This window comes from Bombus pascuorum, chromosome 9 (assembly GCF_905332965.1).
Source record: "Bombus pascuorum chromosome 9, iyBomPasc1.1, whole genome shotgun sequence".
Lineage (NCBI taxonomy): Eukaryota > Metazoa > Arthropoda > Insecta > Hymenoptera > Apidae > Bombus > Bombus pascuorum.
The window spans coordinates 1,491,733-1,508,676 of record NC_083496.1 but is presented as its reverse complement, the minus strand read 5'-3'; the positions used below and the strand labels follow the sequence as shown (position 1 = coordinate 1,508,676).

Sequence of the window (16,944 nt, the reverse complement as noted above, 5' to 3'; positions counted from 1 at the left end):
AATCCTAAGACTAGATATTATAGATATAAGCATTTTATTTAAATTGCAAATACCTATTTCGCTTAGATATTGACGAAGGTTGCTTTCCAAAACGGTGATCTCTTTATTAATGGCGTCCCATCCTTTCGGCGCGGTTCTTTTAACAACCGTATCACTAAGTTCCTTCAACTTTCCAAGCTGTTCCGTTCCCTGCATCTGATCGTCCTTCAACGTCGCCAAAGTAGCTAATCTTCTACAAATATCTGTCCTTTCTCCAGTGACATCGTTGCATTCTGCGAGCTTGTCTCTTTCGCCATTCAACCAGTCAGAGAAGTTCTTCACTTGCAGGTTAAATCTGTGATGTTTCTCCACGCAATCTTCCAAATTTTCCAACAAATCTTTCGATTTCGCTACGATGTTATGGAACAATTGTTTAATAGAAGGTAGAAAGACGTTGAGAGAAGTGTCTTTGGTCTGATCCACCAACTGCTGAGCTTTATCGCAAACGGACTCTACCAGGGACTGATGAGACATAATTTCTTGGTGCATAATCTTATGATTCTGTAACTGTGCTCGTTTTTCTTCCAAGGTACACTTTAATTCTGTGTGTTGATGCATGGCACGTTCCACGTCTCGAAGCCAGGCAGTTAATTGCTCGTGGGACAGGGAGAACTCGGCGAATTGCATCAGGCACTGGTCCAATTTCTGCGTAGTGTTTTGCAAATCTTCGGTGAATCCATCCCACAGAGTTCTCAAGTTTCTCAATTGTTGTCTGATAATCTCTCTACCATCGGGAGACGTATGAATATATAATTTCTCTCCAAGATCTACGACAGACTCGAATCTAGCGTTCTCCTTCGTTCTGGTATCACCAAGGTCACGAATGAGCTTCTGTCTACTTTGCAACACGGATAAATCGCCCACGATTTCGCTGTGCTTCTTCAATTCCGATTGAATGTCCGTGATCCATTGCAATAATTGATTGTATTTCACATTGAAAGTATTGTGCTCCTTTACGAACTGTTCGTACCGCATCACGGTTTCTTTTATCTGGTTCTTGATAGCCTGATACTTGGTAGATTGTCTGGAAGCTCTAGTGGCCAGGTCTGCTTCAGCCTCGATACTTTGACTCTTCTCAATGGCAGCGTTAAATTCAGCTCCTTTCGCGATAATGCTCTCTTCCAAGGACTTTAGCTTCTGTAAATGAGCCCTCTTTGCCTCCTCTGTACTCTTCAAACTTTGATCCTTCAATTGTGTCTCCATCTGCTTGATCCAGGCCTCCAGGTCTTCCACGATCTTCTCAAATTCCGACCACTGGTCGAACATATGCCTCAACTTGTCTCTAGAGGCTATGGATCTCTTCAGGAAATCTTCCCATATCTTTTTCTGTTGCTCAAAGTTAGACAGCAAAGCTGGATGACCTGGCAAAGAAGTTTGTTCAAGAACGATATTCAATTGTTCGTTACAGTCAGCCAGAGTTCGATCCCCTTCCGCCTTCAGTTGAAGAAGATTCTCTATAGCAGTGATTTTAGTCTCTGCCGTGTCTCGTTCCACCGAAAAGTCCTCGATTATAGGCGTTCCCTCGTTGATTACCGTATTGATCCAATCCCGAGTCTTCTCGAACGTCTGAAGATACGCTTCGTGGTTAGAAACGTATTTCTCCGCTATATTAATTCGTCCTTCAACTTCATTAGACAGTTTTTCATGGGCTTCGATCACGTTGCCCAACATTTCACTAGCATCGTCATCGGGAGCTGAGCTTAGTCTATCTTGCAGTTGTTGAAGAATATTCTTGTGCACGCTAACATCTTGTGCTACAGCTCTGTATAGGTGAAGAGTCAGCTTCTTCTCTTGTAAGGTCGGTAATAATTCCTGTTTCTCTCCTAATTTATTCTGTGCATCTACCAGCCACTGTTTCACTTGAGAGAATTTATCCTCGAACGAAGACCTGTGCATCATGTCGCTCTCTATTCTTTTATAAATCACATTAGCACGGTCTGCCATTGCGTCCACGCGGTTACGGAAGTTCCTCAACTCGGTTCTGATCATTTCTCTCTGGTCCGGTGTGACCCTGGCGAACAAAGTTTCGCCAGCTTCCGCAGTTTTGTTTAATATGGCTTGTCCAACTTCACGTCCTTCGGCAAAAGCCTTCAGTTCTTTCAAACGCGACTGATAGAAAGTTATAGGCTTTGGTCCGGTGATTTCGTCGAAGGCTTTCAAAGTTTTCTCAGCATTTTCGATCCAAGCTTCGAGTTTCTTCTTATTAGCAACATACTGATCCCTGTTCTCTTTTAACTCTTTAAGTCTGTCCAAATGTTGCGCCAGGAACTTCAACACGTAATCGTAACGTGTATTAAGATGGCTGATGTATTGATTCACTCGAGATTCAGAACTAACTCTGGTGATGTCTTCAGCTAGAGCAGTCAGGTCTTTCAGTTCACTTTGATACTCCATCACTGCCTTCTGTACTTGACTCATTTCCGCAATTTTCTGTTCGATATCGTCTAAATTAAGCAACGCAGAAGCTTCAGCTCTGATTCTGTTTTCGTTCTCCTTCAACCAGGACAAGACATTCTCTGATGTAAGTTCGTAACGTTGCCATAGAGCGATGTTTCTTTCTAAATCATTTTTGATCTTATCGTAACTACTCTTCAGGGATTCCAAGTCACTCTCCACCTTGTCACGTTCCGTTTTTAAGCCGGTCATCGTTTCGGCGCTTTCAACAGATGCTAGAAGCTTCAAGGAGTTGTCAGTGTCTTCTTTTCTAGCGGTGCAATCGGCAATTCCAGCTTCCACGTCCATCAGGGACGCCATTTTCACTTCTAGATTATAACGATCGCTACTTTGTTCAGGTTCGCACCATGCTACTTTTTCTTTCAGCGTCGCTACCATACGTTGAAGAGCACTGAACTTTTCGTGGTATAATTTAGTTAAGAAGGCTACCAACGTTGCTATCACTTTATTAGCATGACTGGCCACACCATCTCTTCGAAGCTGAAGAGCCTGCAATTCTTTTGGTAAACTCGACTTGGAAATGCTAGGATACTCCGTAGACATCTTCGTCAGTGTTTCTTCAACTTTAGACAGAGCGTAATCGCATTCTTCCAATTCTGTTTTCAATTCCTGACATTTATTGATACGACCAAGAATCTTGGTGTTTTCGCCGGTCAAATCATCGCATTTGATAATGTCTTCGCGAATTTTCGATATGGCGTCACCACATCTCTTCAGCTCCTGTCTAATCGCTCTTTCTCTTTCGTTTAACGTACAAGTCAAAGATTCCAGTTTATCCGCCGAACTTTTAACCACCTTGAACTGGTCGTCCAACAATTTATGAAGAGAACTCAAAGTAGGAATATCGGAATCGTTGTTCGATTTCACTAATTGTTCAATTTTGGTGACGATGTTCTGATACAATTGTTGATAACCAGGCAGCTCCTCTCTGTATCTGATTAACCTGGCTTGACAATTTTCTGCGTCCATTAAACGCTCAAACGCAGTGGTCAAAGCGTCGTTGGTATTATTGAGCCACTTGATAAGTTCAGATTTCGATTCTTCTATTTGTTTCCAGATGATTACCTGAGTCTCGTAGGTTTGTAGTTTTTCACTGATATCGTTGAAAGTATCTTGATATCGTTGTCGAACATCGGTTAAGTCGTTTTCGATTAGTTCAGAATTGAATCTAGGCATTAAAGAAGCTTCCTTCGTCAACTGTTGCGCCTTAGAATCCATTTTGTCTAAGAAATGTCTGCCCTTCTTCAGCATTTCCAAAGCTTTCTTGTGCTTCTCTAACGTGATATTTGCCTGAGTAACGTCATAAGAAACTCCTTTCACTGATTGATACAAGCTGGTCGCTTCTTTGATAGATTTTTCCACTTTCTCTTTAGCTTCTTCGTAATCTTTCCAGTCGGTGTTCATGTCAGCGTATTTCTTCCTTTGCTCTCGAAGAAGCTCGTTAACCTTCTCCCAATTAGCATCCACAGAAGATAAAACAACTTGAATATTGGTCGTCGATCTCTGGTCCTCCTTCATCAAGGAACTTCCTTCAAAATGAAGAATATCTTTCTCCTGTTCTCTCTTCTGATGCTCTTCGATTAATCGATCGATCGTCTCCACGGCAGGAGCCAACTGTTTGCAGGAGTCAACGTTGTAAACCGTCTCTTGAAGAGAAGTTTGAGTGTTCAGTATCTTCTCCGTGATAGTTTGTTGAAGTGTTCTGAAATTGTTCCACCTGGCGCCAAGATTCTCTAGTCTGTCACGTTTGGCGGATATCTCGTTCTGTAGAGCTAAGGCTTTGTTCTCTAAATCATTTAACAAACCCGATGCGGACAGAGGTTTGCCCTGTTTGTCTCTGATCTGAATTCCAATAGCAGTGTCAGGTAGAACATTTTGTTTCCAGGTGTCTATCTTCTCGTATATAGTCTGCAATTCCGAGGAGAATCTCTCCAAATCAGCAATAGTAGGTTTTCTAGCCTCAGCTTCGTACTTACAGTGACTTAACTGAGCATTGGCGTCATTCAACCAACTCAACATTTCTATCCATTTCTCCAATCCCTTCTTCTTCTGTTGCAAGTCGTCGCCTAATGCTTTATACTTCTTCTCTAGATCTACGTAAGTGTCAACCAAAGCAGCTTTAACTTTTATGGATCCTTTAGGACATATCACCTTTACTTCTTCGCAGATAGCTTCCAAACTGGGCTGTTTCTCGGAGTGTTCCTGAATGTACGCGTGCACAGCCTGAAGATTGGTATCAACGGTATCAACAGTTGCATCGCTGATCTCAGCGACGTTCGATCTGAGTTGTGACATCCAGTTCTCCAGATCGGTGATCTTCATCTGGAATTCCTGGCGGGCTAACAGAGAATCAGAGACGCGATTGATCTGCAATCTGACCGTGTCAGCCAGCTTACTGACTCTGGATTTGATGTCTGATACACGAGCTTTCAAGTTGGTCGCTCCTTCCAAGGATAAACCGTGACTAATATGATCAGACACTTGGGTCAACGATATCAATTGAGCTTGATGATCGGATATAGTCTTGTTGAAGTCCTTCAATCGAGTCAGCTCTTTCTCCAAGACCGATACCTCCGGTGTTTCGGTGTTTGGTTCTATGAGAACGGTTCTCTCGGATTTTTCTAACCATTCGTTAAATTCTTTGATCTCGGATTCAAAGCTGTTCCACGAAGTGACTAGCTTGTCTAATTTCGTGGTTGTTTGGACTGCTATATCGTGTACTGCGTTCCAACGAGTGTGAACAGCGTCCACTTCGTCGGAGGCTGATGTTTTCCCTGATATTCGCTGGCTGACCAAGGATAAATCTTGAATTTGAGGGAAGTGCTGTTGACATCGTGTTTCGAATGCTCTGGCGGTTTCTAACATTTGAGCTGCTTGCGGCAGAGTCGTAGGTTTGCTGCCTATGGTGGCTGCTTTTGACTCGGCTTCTTCGATCCAAGGTTTCAATTCTTTGATTCCTTTCTCATACTCTTTCCAAGTTTCCAGGTTCTGTACAGCGGTTTGACGTTGGGCCACGATACTCTTTTGAAGAGTTTCGATGCTCTTCTCGAGGTTTATGATGTCAGCGCGCAGCTGCTTTCCTGGACCACCAGTTTCACCTGCAAATGCAAATAAATTATTTCTAAATTATTTATGACTATCTATTTTATACATTAATTAGTTTTAGAAAGAAAAACAGGGAAAGTTTATACAGAGTGCTTCAATTATTTGCTACCAAATTTTTCGACATATTCTACGAGTATAAATGAGAAAGTTGTTTGAAACTTATTGAAACACGATAAAAATACGAAGTACTATCATGAAATTTGAAAGAAAATATATACCAAAAAATAATGAAACTTTCGTTCGTACCTTTCACCAGTTTCTCTGATTCCTCTTCGAGGAATTTCAACGTCCTGCTTCTCTCCTGAATATCTTTCTGCAAGACCTCAGTTCTATAAACCATTTCTTCGGGAGTGGTCGCCAAGTTCTCCGCATCTGCGATCGATTGAGGCGCACTTTGTTGCGTCCATAATTGCAACTCGTTCAATTTCGCCTGGAACTTGTTCCACCTAGTACTATGCTCCTGCAGATAAACAACCTTCTCCTGCACGGTCTTCAGAGTAGTCTCCACTCGTTTCTCGGTTTGGGTGATCTCTTTCTTCAGTACTTCCCTTCTTTCAGGTGGTGCGATCTCTGTCAAATGACTGTACGTCTCTTGCAGCTTCTTCATCATCTCTTCGGTAGATTTTCTCAATGTGGAGCTAAAGTCCTGCTTACTCTGAAGGTCGGATGATACTTGGGACGCTTCGTAATAGGTAGTCGACTCGATTTTTCTCAATTCTTCCTCAGCTTGCTCGATCAATCTCATGATCTCCTCTTTCTGTTGCAGGTAAGTATTCCACAACTTCTGCGAGCTCTTCAGAGACTTCAAGGTCTCCACGCTCTGACCATAAGTATCGTTCCAGCTTGATTCTAATTGCTGAACCTCCAAGGACACAAATGGAGGCGCGTGTTGGTCTTTCAAAAGATCTTTACCACGTTGAAGCATGCTCACGATATTTGATCTCTGTTGTTCCAACTGGTTCAAACGGCTTTCCTGATGAGTAACCGCGGTCTGCAAGGTCTCCGGGATTTCAGACACTACGTCGACCTTCGACTGATCTTTCACCTTGTGCAAAAGAGTGCACACCTCGCGCACTTCTTTTCTGTACGTGTAGCTTTTTGAATAGATATCGGTTTTCGTCATGGTGATCTCTATGGTTGGTATGAGGTTCTTATAACGAGTAATCAACTGCTCCAGACGGTTCTGCTCTGAAAGGGCTTCGTGATCTGAACGATTGGAAGTCAGGCTATCCAAGGTTTGCACCAACCATTTCATCTCTTCCCGTTTGCTGTCTGCTTCTCTACATATTTTCTGTTGAATAATTTGAAGAAATTTATTATAATATGATACATTTATCTTGGATATTATAACGTGAGGTTTTTATATTGAATTTTCATGGTGGAGTGTACGTGATCGTACTTACCGTTAAAACTTGAACCTACGTCCAGTGTAAGCAATACAAGAAGAGAATGAAGAAGAAATGTTTAAATACAACGTGTGTGGTGAATAAAAAATTGCATGCTTCGCGTTAACAATGCCTTATAATGCACACATCTAAATTTCTATTATTATTTAAGAGTAAGAATAGGGATGATCCTTACCTGGAATACCGTTTTTTCTGTTTCGAATTCCTCCAGCGTATTCACCTCGTGCAGAATAGTCGCCAGGTTACTGTCTACATGGTCCATCCATCGTACCATCTCGTCAAATCTGAATCAACAATTTGTATATGAATAAAAATTTACAAAGATAGCAGAAATTCGTAAAAAAAAGAAATCTGAATAAAAAAGATTCGTAAAAAGATAATTCGAAGAATGGAAATTCTTCAAATTTACTAGACGTCAACGATAGATGATCCACAGCCTTCACGATACTTACTTCTTCTTATAGGCAGCCCACTGCTCAGGCACTTGTTTCAATTGTTCCCTCAAACGTTCCACTCTCTGAGCGGAATCCTCCCACAGGCGTTCAGCATGTTGTGCAGCCTCAGACAAGCTAGTATCGTTAGGTATCAACTGGCTATAAGCATTGCTGATCTTCTTCAAAGTCTGCAGGCACTTCTCTACTTCCAGAACTGTACCACGGTTCACGAAGAACTCTTTGTTCCTCTGCAGTATATTCTCGACATTGTCATTCTTCATCAAAGCCTGCTGTTCCGAATTCACCTCCACCTCGATCTCCTTCAGGTACTGCAGGAACGTGGTTTCATCCAGGCGAAACTCGAGTCTCATTAAATGAAGAGGAGCGAACGTCAACACCTCCTTCCAACGTTTCTGAAGCGATTCGACAGCTTCCAAAATAGGAGCTTGCTTCTCAACAGGCAGAATATTCTTCAAGTCTTGTCCAGCGTTCACAAAATCTTGGATCCACTTCTCATTTACATTGCTAAAGAAGTTCTTGTGATACTCTATAGATCGTCTATTATCGGTATGTTTGTCATTCATCATGGTCTCAGCGACCGACAGCCACTCACAGACCTGTCGTTCGCATTCTTTGAACCTGGTCCAGCATCTAACAGCTTCCTGAAGCCGTTGTTCCAATGCCTGAGCTGCTTGAGACACTCGATTGAACCGTTCGTTCAATTCTCTCAAGGTTCTGCCACCTTCTGCAGTAGCTACATCCGCGTGACTGTCCACAGACTTCACTATACTGGAGAACACTTTGTTCTTGGACTCCAGCATGGATTTATAGTAGAGAGTTCTCGAGAAGAAGGCTTTATGCCGCTCTAACTGAGCCAAAATATGCTCTCTACCACCTGATAAGTCGACGTTGGTCAACATTCTCTCTGCTTCGTCCAACCAGGTAGCTATTTCCTTCTGACCAGCTTCCAGAGACTCCTGCTGAACCAGAAGTTGATGGTACAGGTGCAACTGCATCGGTATCAAGGCTCGTACTTTAACCAGCGCCTCCTTCTCTTTCTTCAGGGTGTTCATCATTTTGTCTACTTCGTCTCGAGATAAATCTTGAATGAGTGACTGGAATTTTTTGCTGATACTCTTGAAAAGATCTTCGATTCCTTCTACTTCATTATGGAAGACTTGCAACTTCTCACCGTATGCCTTGATCTTTTCTGTTGTGGTTAAATCAGTAGCTGATAACGCCAATTCAACGTTCCTCAGCCACTTTTGTAAAGTTTCCACGCCCTGTCTGTAGTCTTTTCTATTTCGTATCACGTCTCCAGCGTGCATGTACTGTTTCGCTTCCTGGAACAGCGAGTCCCATCTAGAAGCGAGACTCGTGTAACGTTGCTTCAATTGCAAGGCGACTGGTTCGTCGGATGTGGCGATCAAGAACGTCACTGTGTCCGACAATTGTTGGTGTTTGTCTTTCCACACGCTTATATCTTGGAAGAATTCCATTTTGTCCTCTTCGGGAAGGTTCAAGGCAGGTTCAGCACGGTTCAACCAAGTCACGAACTCATCGGAGATTATGTTCCAGCGACGCCAATAAGCTACCACTTCCTCAAGCATGCTTTGCACGCAACGCAGATCCATGGACACGCTTTTCCACTTGTCGCTGGTCTCTCGCATGAAACGATCGATGCTCGCTCTTTCTTCGGTGTCTAGGGCATGGCAAAACAGATATTTGTAGAGTAAACATTTGTCCACGATAGGAATTTATAACGCTCAATTGGTATCGTTGAACCGTAGATGATTAACGATAATTTAAGATAATTATTATTTAATCTTCAGGTACTCCGTATTAATTTTATATCGTGTGTTTTACCAAATAAAGACTATCAATCGTGGTGACTTACGATCTAACGATTGTTATTAATATCTCTATTTAAACTCAAAAAAAAATTTTTTAATTTATAGCAGAGCCAATGGTAGTCATTTTGGTATCCTAGAGAAAATCGTAATTTCGTGTCTCTATCCTTAATAACAGACGCTAAACATCGGGTCAGTAAATAAAATTAATTGAAAAAATTGAGAATTCGTAAATTTTAACGGACAAATGTCGTCGACTAAATCAATAAAATTACAGAGATCACCACTCACCTACGTCACCTTCGCGTTTGTAGTCCTCGACGACTTGTTGCATGTCCAGGTAGGCTTTCTGGAACTCCTGGAAAATTCTGTTTCGCGATACGAAGTTTCTATATTGCTCCAGCATCTGGTGCACACTCTCTTCAGTATCGTATTTCACGCTCCAACTCTTCAACTTTGTTTCAACTAGGAACAAGAAAGCAATAAGGCAGCACTTATGCTCCAGGAACTTTAGTCGGATTCTACGTTTGGCGGCACGACTCGCCAGGCTATCCAATCGAGTCGCCATTTCGTTCAATTGTTGAGGATGTACTTTCAACGCGGCCTCGCTACTTCTCGCCGCTTGAAATCGTTCCGTCATGGACGGAAGATCGAGGAAGAACTTTTTGTGCTCCTCGAGCTTATTCGAGATTATGTTGGCGGTTTCTTCTGTCATTTCTTCGGGGATGTCGTTGTCGGATAGCAGAAGGTCCTCTGCGCGACACAACCATCGCCCTACGACCCCTAATTCACCTGGCAAATAAGAGTCTAGGAGCCAGAGCCAGCGTAACATCTGCGAAATTGGAACAGAAAATATCTTTATATACAAGTTACGTTTATTAGTTAATTCTTTATAGGCAAACATATTTTTTCACACTCCACACATACGTCGAATCATTGATATTTAAATTTTACTGTTTCGGGTTCCTAAAAAGTTTGAAAATCTTCCCAGATTTTTATCCATTCATGGAACAATCATTTATTGAGTAAAACATTAAAAGTTTATTTCAGTATTAATAGAGTTTCTAAGCGAAACTTCACTTGGATCGTCAACGATGATGCAATTTGCCTATCGAGCAATAAATGTTCATAATTGAACATAGCGTTTTAATTTGTACAATAGAACTGATAATTTGTTAATCTCAAACTTTGATGATAGAACATGGTACACAGATGAACGTCATCAGACTGAGAGCTGCCAGTCAAAATTTTCATTGTTTTAGCTGTTAAATCATCCCAATAGATTATTTATTGTTTCATAAAATTTCAACTCACGAGCATCTCCAGGGTCTTCCACAGATCCTGCACGTGCTTCCATGAGTCCCGCGTGATGCTGATCATGCTAGGCGTCTCGACGAGACGCTGTAGCTTATTGTACACAACCCTCTGTTGCTCGACTTCTGCTTTCAACGCGGCGTACTCCTTCGAATATAAAATTCAAACAAAAAAACACCATCAAAACCGCTGTTCCTCGATTACTAAAATAATCGTACAGACACTAAAACATACATCATAACTCAACGGGGAGCTACCCATCTGTTCCAGGTATTTCAGCCTTTCGTACAGCCAACCAAGCAGATTATCGTACTCCTGCTGTACAGCCGCGAACGAATCGGAAGCGGCGGATCCTGGTTCCGGATATTTGTGTAAAAACTGAGCCACGTATGTCATGATAGATTTTTCATCGGGTTGGGGAACGTCGACGTCCTCGGGATCCAGAAGTCTGGCGATACCCAGCTCGGATTCGGCCACGTCGAACGCCGTCGCTAGACGAGCTCTGTTCGTTGCTTCTCTCATGGCCGCGATGTTCACCAAGTTCGCCTTGATAGCATCGATGATGGCCAGGAAGGCGTTGCCGTCACGCCAGCTTTCGCCGAAATCGCGTACTTGGATGTCCCTGTGTTGAGAAAAGTAACATTTACCTTTTGTAAATTAGGCAATTATCAGTGTTGCGATATCAGCACTGATTTAATGGTGTTTCCGACACTTTAATTCTGCTTTTCTTTTTAATGCCAGAACTTTCCATGACCGGAGCATGAAACTCGTATCAAAGAGATCAACGCGAAAGATGTATATAAAAGGATATACATATAATGCGAAGACAACAATTTTTTATTTACGTTTTACAAAAGAATTTTCGCGTGGTTAGAGATGCGCCATAAACAGAATAAAATTTTTGAAAAATTACGAATTGGTCGGATTAAATACTCTGCTAGTTCCAATAATACACTCTTAAATAGTGTGTTAAAAGCGGTGGATTTCCTTGCCTGTCCCGTTTTTTGCAAATGCACAAATTACAAGGAATCTTATTGTACACCAGGATATTAAATGACAAATAGCCAAATATAAAGATTATGTATAAAATACTGACTTTGGCAGAGCATTGGTGACCCACTGAAGCAGAGTCTTCCTCGCACCCTGCTTCCATTTCTCGCTACTGATGCGTTTCCTCTCGCTAGTCGCGGATCCTTGGGTACTAAGACTCTCTAAACTGCTCTGACTACCCCACGTATGTCCAAGGTATTCCAAAGCCCTGGTATTTTCCTCGATCTAGAAAAACGCGCGATCAGTGGACCGCGAAATATGGAGTTCGAACAACAACCAACAAGGTCGGGGTATCGAGGGTGAGAACAGAAAAATTCACAAAGGGAAGGACTAGCGTGCGTACTAGGGTGATGCGTAAGATCATGTAGGTGCGTGCTAACTTAATATTCTCCTCTGTACACACAGACTTTTTCTACGGCTTTACTGTTTATATAAACATCGTATCAGGTTAGACGACAATCTCTTTTCTTTTTTTTTTTTTTTTTTTTTTTTTTGGTTCAGTTCTTTTTTTTTAATTAGCTACTCACCTTCCTTCGATCCTTCGATCGTAGCTTGTTTTCATGGAATAAATACGGTTAGCAGAATGGAATGTAATTTCTTACTTCGCTCTTAACGAGGATTAATTTCGTTAATAATAAAAATTATCAACTCTAAGTGGAAAAAAAAATTGTTAAAAAAAAGGAACAGTGTGCTCGTATAAAGAATTATTCCTCTAAGATTTCACGAAGCAATTCGGTAGAAAAAAAGTGATCGAACAACTTCGTGACACAAGCAAATTAATCCCCGCTGCAAACGATCGTCGCAGTGCTGCCGCGCGGATATCGTAACGCGTTTATGTAATTCGATGTTACATGTGGCACGGGCGTCTTATTTAAGCAACTACCGCATTCTAGTAATACGTGTGCGATTTTTTCAATAGCTTCGATTGTATTCGACAGTACGAATGGAAGAACGTCTACCTGGAAGTAAAGAATGATGGTCCATATCAAGCCTAACACTACGGGCGGTCGTCCGTCTACCAAATCGGACGAATTTATGTTCACCAGCTTGATCTGCAACAGAGATTCACAAATGTATATTATACTAAACGCTTTCCACGTCATGAAATAATTCTCAATTTGAATCTTTTCAATTTTATATTTCAATCGAACAATACGATTTCTCACCTTTTTGCTCTGTAAGAATTGAAGCGCTGTGTTTACGTTGCTAAGAAAATGCGGTCTCTTCAGGTTTCGGCCCCTTTCCATCGGCTGCGAACAGACAAACGCGTTCCGTACGAGCGTAATTTATCGATCGAGAGTTACAGAACAACCGTTGCTGAAACTTACCAGCTTCTCGCCGGACAGAACTTCAAGCAACGCGAGTAGGCGGGTACCATCTTTGAGGTCCTCGATCAAATCGTCCACTCGAAGCGGTGGACTTCTCTGAAAGCGATTTCGATCATCGATACTCTCCTTTCTTGCTTCTCGACACTCACAACGAAACTTGTGACAATCGAGAATGCATATACAAAAATTTCGAAAAACGTCATAAAATATATGGTTGCGAAGCATCCCTAACCGTATGAAAGGAAACGAAGTCGTTACAATTATTTACGAGAAATTTTGTCGTAACTATAAATTCGAACGAAATGAACGACAATGGAATTTTCCAAATTCACGTCACGTTTTTGATTAAATTGGATTTCATTTCGTGACGAACGAATCTTCCTTAGTTTTCGTGCGTGTACTTTTAGATAAATTAAAAATAGCATGACAGGTGAATCTTCCCTATTTCGATCAGAGGACAACATCGAACGCAATGTCGTGCCGGTTCTGGGGCATGCACGTCCTCGAGTTCCGGGATTTCTAATTCAAGTTTCGAAGTATCCGGAAGTGCGGAAGTAGGGGAGCGATATCGAGACTCGCGAGCCAGGCACGAGTTATTCCACCGAACTTCTGATATTCGTGATGAGCAGTAATTTCAACGATGCATTATTATATAGAAGGGACGATAAAAAACGAAAAAGAGGCAAGAAACTTTGCGTAACATTCGGTGTATGGGAATTATTTAAAGAGGGATGGTTTGCGGAAGAGAAACAGCCGGAAGGTTTTCAGAGTTCTTCGTTCTGTCGCTTGTTTCCGGAAAGCTGTTTCTACGAGTTTTATCTGAATTTTTACGTGCTTGTCCTTACCTTAGAAAGATACGAATTGATCCAGTTGACAAAAGTTTTCTTCTGTACGCGTTCTTGTTCGTCTGAAAAGAAAAGAAGAGAATTTTTAACAAATTGATGACACAATCGTATTAAATGTACGCTTATCTTAAAACCAATTTGATATTTTCGTAGTAGTAATCTCAATCGTATGCTCCTCGTATCGATTAAATTTAAGAAAGAATTTTTTCCGCGTCTCTCTATTATTTGCGATATGACACTAGTAAGCTTGTGTCTAATTGTACGAGAAATTTCAGTTTGCTTATTTCTAGTGAAAGAGCTTGTAAATTTAACTATTTATCTCGAGGTAGTAGCAACTTTGTAGCATTATGCGAATTCGTTCTCAAGATGCGAATTAAATTAGCATCATGAGGGATAAACAAGTTTTGTTTATCAACGTAAACGTTGTTTATCAAATTAAGTTCGCGGTTTCGTTAAGCGTTGTTTTACGAATAATTCGACCAACGAGTCTGTTAATTGTCGATACAAGCAAAACATTGAAAATACTTTTGAAGAGAAAACAAGTGTTTTGAGAAACTAAAAAGTCTTCGTAGATCTGTCGTCATTGATATTCGAAACGTGCCGATTGTCTGGCTTCTCATTATCGTCCAGTTAATCCCCTTAATGCCTTCTAAGATAAAATGAAAATTCTCCGCGCGATTACATAAACGAATCGCATTAATTCTCGCAATAAGCGAGCATATACGAAAAAACTGGTTTTATCAAGCCTGAAAAATATCTTTTATATGTATCGTGATCTAGGTATCGTGACTGTTGTGGAATTTGCAATTCGAATACCGTATCGTTAAATAATCGATATTGGCCTCTAAAGTCCAAGAATAATTATGACACGATATTCGACGAAATTCGTGATGGAGATGGCGAGAAAACATAGGCGATAATATTCGTACGCAGCGTTCGAATAAATGCTACGTACAGTCTTGTCATTACGTCATCGACAATTGCGGAGCCTCGTGATCGTTGCGTTGTGTGAACTGTAAATCGAGTTAGAAATCACGCTCTCAGCTTGAAATCGGTATTGCTCCGAGTATCGCATATAAACCGATCGAATCTTCCGTTAAATGGTTAATCGAAGAATAAAAACTGGCGATCAGAGTGGTACAGAGAAGGTATCGCCACGAAGTAGCTGAAACCAGTTTCCCACGTAGTAAATTTAGCCATGCGCGTATGCCGCGTGGAATAGACTGCTTTTATTGGCAGTAAACGTTCACGCTCTTACGTGGGCCTTTAAAATATCTTTCCAGGTAGCCCGAATCATGTATACGATAGAGTTTCATTCATTTCTAGCTGAAAGAACCAATGTGCCGTTTTATTCTTTGCCAACCATTTACGTACGTTCTTTTTCCTATAAACAGCTGAGAAAGCATACGTTCATTCTCAATTACGTTAACCTTTGTGTCATTCCATTCCCATTTACAACGCTACAGCTAAAACTTTTTTTATCCAGATAACCAACAATGTAATGCTTTTTACAAAATTTACATATGGAACGATGTGCTTGGATTTGTCTTATTATCCTTTCGTGTTCTAGAAAACGTAGGTAAAAGTACGCATACTACTGTTCTACTTACTTCGCAACATTGACGTTAAAATACCTTCGTTAAAGAAACGTATGTAGCCTACACGTGACATTGATAGGCTCCGTCTAGTAATATCTTGCTTATATCTCACGACGTCTATTAATTTGTAATTTAACAGCATTCTCGATCGCTTCTGATACTCTGAAACGTATTTTATTCTATGGAATATAAAAAATGTGCAAAATCGGACAATTTTATTTTCCTTCCGAACTCGCCACTTTCTAAGGATAGTTGTGAGAATTAATTAGTCGGTTAATATTTTACACGTTAATATCTTAAACGATAGTGAAAGTGCAGAGAACTCCTGCAGAGTGGCTCGGAACAAGCAAAATTCACGAATTCCCAGGGTTTCTAATTTTATGCACCCTTCGTCTCCGCACGAAAAACGTTCAGCCCAGGCCTAATTACGGTGTTCCCGCGAAAAACACCGTAATCTTTATCGTGAATCGTATTATAAATCACGTTTCAAGGGATGTATGGCTCTTATTTTGGGAACGAGCACGCTGGACGATGGATCGTTGGCGTCGATAAGCTCGCAAGAGGAAAAGTCGCTAGGGACCGAGGGTCAATTAAAAAGTGCTCACGCTGCACGTGCGTGCAAGACGAAGAAGCTCGTGTGTAGTCGCTGTTGGCACGCATACGTGATCTGCATACACAGTGCGTTCTGTCACTTCTCGCGACAGACGTGCTTATTACACGCTGCTTTGTTCCCCTTTCGCGTGTTCGTGCTATAGTCTGAAGAAAAGACTTTAGACGTACGAAGTCGGAGAAATATTTTCCTTGTATTCGCTATTCTATGTCAATAAAAATCTATTATCACACTTCCGTCAAATGCTTTTTATTCTTTTATGGCTGCGTGTTAACAAGTTCACGACGCGGATTCCAGTTGGCCTGTACTTTCAGGTTATACATACACCACGAGTTTTTACGTGTTTATGAGCAATTTAAAGATACAAAAACACATATAGCGCGTCTAATATACATGTAGTATAGTACTCGACATAATATTTAGTTAGTCTGGGTCCTGCTTCTCTAATTCTGTTCATAAACATATGAATTTTCATCGTATACGTGCAATGTAGTTTTGCATAAAACGCAAACCGAGTGGCACGAACTTATGAAACAATATTTCACAATAATTCCTATCAGACACGTATGTAAAATTTTATGGTATAAAGACAAGTATTGCACGGTATCATGTACAGCATTAAAGATCACGAATCCGCAATAAACATGCTAATGCGATATTTTAACAGGTAAATAATCTGAATATTCATACGATGTTCAAGTTCCATACTTTTATATTGTTGGATTTATGGTGGGGAGGCAACCTCGAGCATCAAGTTCTTCGATCGAGGCTATAGAAATGTAGATCATGGTGGCCACTCGTGGGAAGCTATCGCATTGTTTGCTAATAGCTATTTCTTGTATCTTAACGTGATAGATGAGTCAGGGCTTTTAAATATGGTTGAGAGCACTCGCATATACATAATTCGACAC

At 41.1% G+C, this 16,944-nt stretch overlaps 1 protein-coding gene across 3 annotated transcripts in view; it reads right to left on the bottom strand.

The window, feature by feature from the left end:
• LOC132910355 (muscle-specific protein 300 kDa) overlaps positions 1-16,944 on the bottom strand; it is an 81,054-nt gene that overhangs the window by 49,343 nt on the left and 14,767 nt on the right. For 2 of the 3 annotated variants that reach the window (XM_060965999.1, XM_060965998.1), the window contains exons 2-15: positions 13,826-13,887; positions 12,981-13,076; positions 12,819-12,902; positions 12,612-12,704; positions 12,180-12,203; positions 11,699-11,877; positions 10,837-11,224; positions 10,603-10,749; positions 9,580-10,120; positions 7,457-9,140; positions 7,180-7,288; positions 7,002-7,016; positions 5,845-6,889; positions 54-5,591 (exon numbers count right to left, since the gene is read on the bottom strand). In XM_060965999.1, coding sequence (XP_060821982.1) covers positions 54-5,591; positions 5,845-6,889; positions 7,002-7,016; positions 7,180-7,288; positions 7,457-9,140; positions 9,580-10,120; positions 10,603-10,749; positions 10,837-11,224; positions 11,699-11,877; positions 12,180-12,203; positions 12,612-12,704; positions 12,819-12,902; positions 12,981-13,076; positions 13,826-13,887 — 10,005 coding nt within the window. The remainder of the gene's footprint in view (positions 1-53; positions 5,592-5,844; positions 6,890-7,001; positions 7,017-7,179; positions 7,289-7,456; positions 9,141-9,579; positions 10,121-10,602; positions 10,750-10,836; positions 11,225-11,698; positions 11,878-12,179; positions 12,204-12,611; positions 12,705-12,818; positions 12,903-12,980; positions 13,077-13,825; positions 13,888-16,944) is intronic. The other variant, XM_060966001.1, reaches the window with a different exon arrangement.